Source organism: Diadema antillarum, unplaced genomic scaffold (assembly GCF_040938485.1).
Source record: "Diadema antillarum isolate AM-2024a unplaced genomic scaffold, OU_Dant_1.0 scf00000007, whole genome shotgun sequence".
Lineage (NCBI taxonomy): Eukaryota > Metazoa > Echinodermata > Echinoidea > Diadematoida > Diadematidae > Diadema > Diadema antillarum.
This window is the reverse complement of record NW_027270896.1, coordinates 4,709,595-4,715,594: the sequence shown is the minus strand read 5'-3', so window position 1 is coordinate 4,715,594 and position 6,000 is coordinate 4,709,595. Positions and strand designations below refer to the sequence as shown.

The following is a 6,000-nucleotide window of genomic DNA, read 5'->3' as shown; positions in this document are numbered from 1 at the left end:
TGAGTGTGGCCAAAGATGTCACTGAGCCGAAGACATCGTGAGGTCATCGTTGCAATATGAATTGAAATTATGGTATCCTCGTGCTGTGATACGGGAACAACCTTGTCCCAGGAAATACGACAAGCTGTAGACAGCATACGTGTTGAAGATTGCTGGCGGATATCCACGAAATTTGGAACCTGAAAACGGGGACTCGCGGGACGCGAAAGCGATACCGATGAGTGGCGTGGGCTAATTACTTTCACCATCAAGTCGAGAGTATAATCAGTGACTTTATGCCTTCAATGGCCTCGCCGTCGAACCCGAGGATTCCCAAAGGAGTCATCCGTAGCACAGGGCGGTGATATTTTCATCACAGTTCGATGCCTAGGAAGTGTAGAGGAAGAAGTGAACGTAATATAATCACGTGAACAGGGAACTTGTTGAAGAAGGAAAGAAGGGAAAATGGATTGAAGGGGAGAGAGAGAAAAAAAACAACAACAACACACCACACACACACACACACACACACACCAGAAGATGAGGTGGAAGAAAAGGGCGGCGATGAGGGAGAGATATCGCGACGATCAAATACGATCAGTTGATCGTGAATTGGCAACGGTCAACGGTAGAGCTTGTGCCAGGAGGTGAGGTATATAGTAAAGGTTGTAGATGCAATCGGGGTAGTACTGTCACGGGATCTCTTTTCGGAACATATAGTCGTCATGGTGTAATTTGTTTGAGCTCGTGGATGTGATGTTGTATTAGGATGGGGAAGTGTGAGAAGACATGTTCCTCTGAGATTCCTGTGATAGTTGTTGTTGGTGGCGGGCCTCGCGGACTGTTAGTAGCATGTGGAAACACAAAGGACTGCTGACTCTAATCATTCCGGTTTACAGTTGTTCAAAGGGTTTATTAAGGCGACAGAGCAAGCGCCGGCTGCAATTGTACTGAGTTATACACATGTAAAAAGAACCATGTTATCAAGCATTAAATCGTTACAGTGCTAATAGAAGACCGTAAAAGGAGGAGGAGAGTGGGGGGGGGGGGGAGGAGGGGAGGAGGAGAGGAAGGAGGAGAAGGAGGACGAGGAGAAAGAAGAGTAGAAGGAGGAAGAGTAGCTAGGAAGAGAAGAAGGCAGAAATAGAAACAGAGTTGTCAGCATCAGAAATTCGGTGAAGTGCGCCCTCCTTAAGTCATGCAAATCAGACTGCATGTGTGAAGACAGCCATAAACAGTGCTCTTTCGAGCATTTCTGTCCCAGTGAAATTTCCTCTTGCTAGCAGAACTGATGCTATAACTTGTACTGCTCATGCTTTTGTAAAGTACTTTTGATGTCTCTACGTACAATGCAGGTAGTTTGAATAATCACCTTGATAATAAGCACAAGGAGGATTTTAGCACCAGTACTGAAGATTGAAATGGTAATGGAAGTTTATTTCTATATGGCATCACAAAGCGTCAATCTGATTTGTTCTGTGAAGTTGTTATCATTATTGTTATGAATGCTTGGCATTACACTATGTGCGTAACAAACAGCTGTTACTTCCAAATTTAAAGATACTACAGCCCATAAGCAGATTCTTAGAATCAAATGGAGCTATCTTGGATTATCAAATTACATTTGATAATCTTAAAAAAACACATACAAACAACAAATGAAAAGGGCTTGACCGAAAAAGAAAATCTAGACGATGAGATAATCACCACTATTGAAAAAATGTTGCATGTTTGATCGTGTTTCTCAATATACTGTGGAAGAATGATATTGATAATTGTATTTACACACATTCTCGAAGCTAATAGTTAACAAGTTCATTTTATTTTCATCAGTTAAGATATTGCTTGTTACAGTCAGGGACATAGGGCTGACTTATTGAAGGGCTAGGAGATTTTACAGTGGCGTTTTAAATCCTCATTACGAAGCATGAGAGTGACGCAGTGTTACATAAAATGAGTTTCGTCTTTAATACAGTCTTTACGACAAACCCTTATAATGAGCGACTTTGAGAATTAATTTAGAATATCCTTCAGTCGGTATTCCAAACCCTCATTGGCGGGTGTAAGAATCTTCCAGCAGTCGTTCAATTGGTAGACATTCGTTAGCTTTGGAATGAGTTGCCAGAGAACGAAGCTCATTGACTGAAGTAAAATATCACCACATTGATGACAAGCGTTAGACTTTTCGTGGTAACTAAAGAGTGTAGACATAAAGTGAAGTGAAGAGAACGTCCCCTCCGCGCACACCTCCGCAGCAGAAACCTTCATGCGTCAGATTTCATAATTACCTTCAGCAGTGAAGTCGCAATTTGTTAATTGATGGCATAATCAAATTTTCTTCGAACTACTGATATCATCGGTTAATTGATCGGTCCTTCATAGATTATTGCGCTTGTCATTCTATGCCCACGTTTGGTACATTCTTTACTACAGATGTTGATAACCGCAATCCTGATGAATTAACCTAACATTGAATTAATCGGAATTTCGCAGTAGTTAAGAAGTGAATAAAAAAAAAAACACCAAAAATCAGAAGTGACAGTAGCGGATGAATGAAAAGAATTCCGTGGAAAAGAGTTTGGAAGATGCAAAGTAACGGAGGGGGAGGAACTCAAAACACCAGGTCGCGAAATTAGTTTAATTTATGCAGCGGCAATAATTTCGCATTCTCTAAATCGAATAGCATACGATCGAGTTCACGCATTTTTGAGTGACGCAGCGTCAGCTGCTAATGAAAGGAAGAGTTTTAGTTACATTTCTCCGTCTCACCCTTTCCAGTAATTGACAAACGGACGACAATTCGTTGCGGATTTTGCCACGAGAGTTTATGGAGTCTGAATGAATCATTAAACATTTTGACGACTACGTCAACACGGCACCCCTATGTCAACACTTATCACTGGTTAATTACCGCTCTACATCATCTCCAGAATGACCGCTGGTGGCGGCGCCATTTTTGATGATATTGGCGCCACGAGGCCCACCCTTAAAATTGCGTGTACACACACATTCACACACACACACACACGCACACACACACATACACACTCAATCCCAGACACACAAAGATACTTTTTTTTTCGCTTTCTCCCATTGACTATATTAAATGTGTAGATTGAGGCTGTCAGTGTGCATTGTGTGAGAGTGTATAATTCTTGTATGGTGATCCCAGTAACCAGTACAGCCGTTTCCAGTTAAACACCAAATTTCACCGAAATACAGATTATGAATGTATATATCAATTTGCCTGCACATGCTATTTTCTATATAGGTGAAGTTGCATAATGCATTTACACCATCAGATTTTGTAGGACAGCAAAATGAGATCATCTTTCACAGCAATAACAAACACACACACACACGCAAACACGCAAACACACGTACACACACACACACACACGCACACACACACACACTTGGATTATGAGAGGAGCAAGGCAGAAAAAAAATGCTGAAAAAGAACCAGAAAAACACCAGGCAGGTGAAATAAGAAGGGGTCAAAAGAAAGAATATATTGAAAAAAATCTAAAGAAGGAATGAAGTATTTAGTAGTTGTATCACTAAAGCGTTCAAAGTGACACATTTTTGTTAATCCACGTTTCCTTATGATGATAAGATATGAAAGTCAATGAATATTGACATGTTCTAAGTGCCATATTCTAACATATACATAGTACGTGATGTATATTCTACTTACCATTCCTTTCATTTTGTCTTCATTCTACGTTGTATTCAAAGAATTGTGGTCAGCTGCGATTAAGATGACTGTTTTGACATGGCTTTGATGTCTAGGGTTTGATTTCTCCTCCAGTATTTCTCTACCATGCTAAGTTGACATCAACAGGTTTGTTTGTGAAGAAATCATTGTGTAGAGCGCCTAGCCCCTCCCGACCTTATGATGGGACTTTACACTCTACGTAAAGAAGAAAAAAAAAAGAACAGAAAAAACCCCCGTTAAACTCTTCAACCTTATAACAGTGTGAATATTGGAGCACCTTTTGGGGTGTAACTTTGCACCTTTCAGACCACTTTGCACCTTTCAGACCTCTTGGCACCTTTAAAGGTGCTCCCAGTGTGACACTAGTAAAGGCACTCCCAGCGTGACAAACGTGCAAAGTTTAACCTATTTGTCTTAGAGTGAATAAAGCCGTATTTTTATTTCATATGTATACGAAAGTATACCTGCAGAGTTCGCCCATCTATACGGCAAGTCATTTAACATGACTGACAGTGACCGTATGGTGACTGCACAGAGTGTCAATAAGACAGGCAATTTATACTCGACATTGCGAACCCCATGCTTTGCCCCCCCCCCCCCCAGCTCTTTTGAATGTATATAATACACATAACAAAAGGCATCCTTCATCAGTATTTCAACTTAAAGGGGACCTCCGGACGATTTTCAGACTTTTATATTTGAACAACAGTATTATAGGTTTTCCAGGTCAAATATCCGCAATATAGATCAAGCGTCACATTAGGTAATTCAAATGTCAATAGGGAAATCAAATGTCCACTTAGCAAACCAATATCCTATAAGGTAAGTAAGATGTCCATAGCCATGTCAAATATCCACACAATGTAAATTTTCGCGTCACCTCAGGTCAATGAGAGCATATCACGTCATTCATAGGTGATTCAGATGCTACGTAAGTGATTTAGATATCAGTTGACTCCAAAACACGGCAAAGAGTATTATCTTTCTAAAGAATATGAAATCCTGATGGATATTATCAGGCGCAGACAACTGGGTTTTCATTCACACACAATCTGTCATGACTTTATTAAAACAAAGCGAGTCTCACTCTTTTCTTTTTTTTTTTGCCTTTTTCTTATTCAAAATCTAGGGAATTCCAAAGAGCGGTGAAGCATAAATTTCGAAATTTGAAACTTGAAAGGCAATTTTGCATTTGCAATGAAATGACAGGAAAATTATCTATAAACTGACAGAAAATAAACAAAAGAACTACCGTATTTTCATTGAGTGATGTAAAAGAGTTAAGAATCATTATTATGAAGAGTGACTTCCTGTGTGTGTGTGTTTTTTTTCCTGACCAAAGAAATGATTATAGTCCGACCCTGGAAAATTCTATTCTTAAAAAAAAATCGATGGAATTCCTATCATAACATTTACAAATATTTTCTTTTTCGGTAATTTTTTGTACAATGTGTGCAAAGATTTCATTAAATCTCATATTATTATTTCTTGCCACCGCAGTCTGGCATTTGATGTGTGGTGCTCTGCACGCACAAGAACATAGGTTTTCTGAATCAAATTCAAATTGCTCAAAAGCAAGTGTGATTATACTGTAGTCATTCTAATGGCATTAGAGAAATCAAATATCCATGTAGGTACATAAGCAGTCCATAGTCAAGTCAAATGTCCACACAATAGAAATTCTTTTGTCATCTCAGGTAAGAGTATCATGTCGGTCATAGGGAATTCAAATGTTACATAGGTAATTCAAATATCCTTTGACTCGAAAACATGATGATAAGCATTGCTTATGGATTCTATGCCAACATTATGCGACACAATTTAAGTGACACCACTGAAATAACTATGTTTCTCTTGCTGATCCGCAATTTCCTATCTCAAAAAAAATCTTTTTCAGGAAATACAAAAGCAGATCTTTCGAAGTGAATGGCAAGGTATGAATTGTACCACTTTTTAGGCAAGAAAAAAAAAGGGAGAGAGAAAAATGGGAAGAAAAATGAGAGGATGGCAGGAAAAGAAAATAGTGAGAAAAAAAGACAGAGTATGAAATATTGATAAATGATAAATGGCTATAGCCCCGACCGGAACTGTCCTATTTCCAAAGTCCGTCCGACAAGCCTGAGAAGAAACGTTCTTTAGAAAACTTAAACTTGAGAAATTGACATCAAAATGACAGGTTTACATTTGTTTCTGACCTGCAGCACAATCGCAGTAAAGGGAGTACAAGAACGGCCATTCGGTATTAAAAAAAAAAGTCTGAAGAAAATGATTTCCGTTATGTTTTAGACAATAAAAGTGAATAG

General features: G+C 39.1%; 1 protein-coding gene across 1 annotated transcript in view; it reads left to right on the top strand.

Moving 5' to 3' along the window:
- The first annotated feature begins 519 nt into the window (after positions 1-519).
- Positions 520-6,000, top strand: part of LOC139716794 (monocarboxylate transporter 13-like) — a 64,066-nt gene continuing 58,585 nt past the window's right edge. The window contains exon 1 of the mRNA XM_071628327.1: positions 520-626. Within this exon, the coding sequence (XP_071484428.1) occupies positions 520-626 (107 nt within the window). The remainder of the gene's footprint in view (positions 627-6,000) is intronic.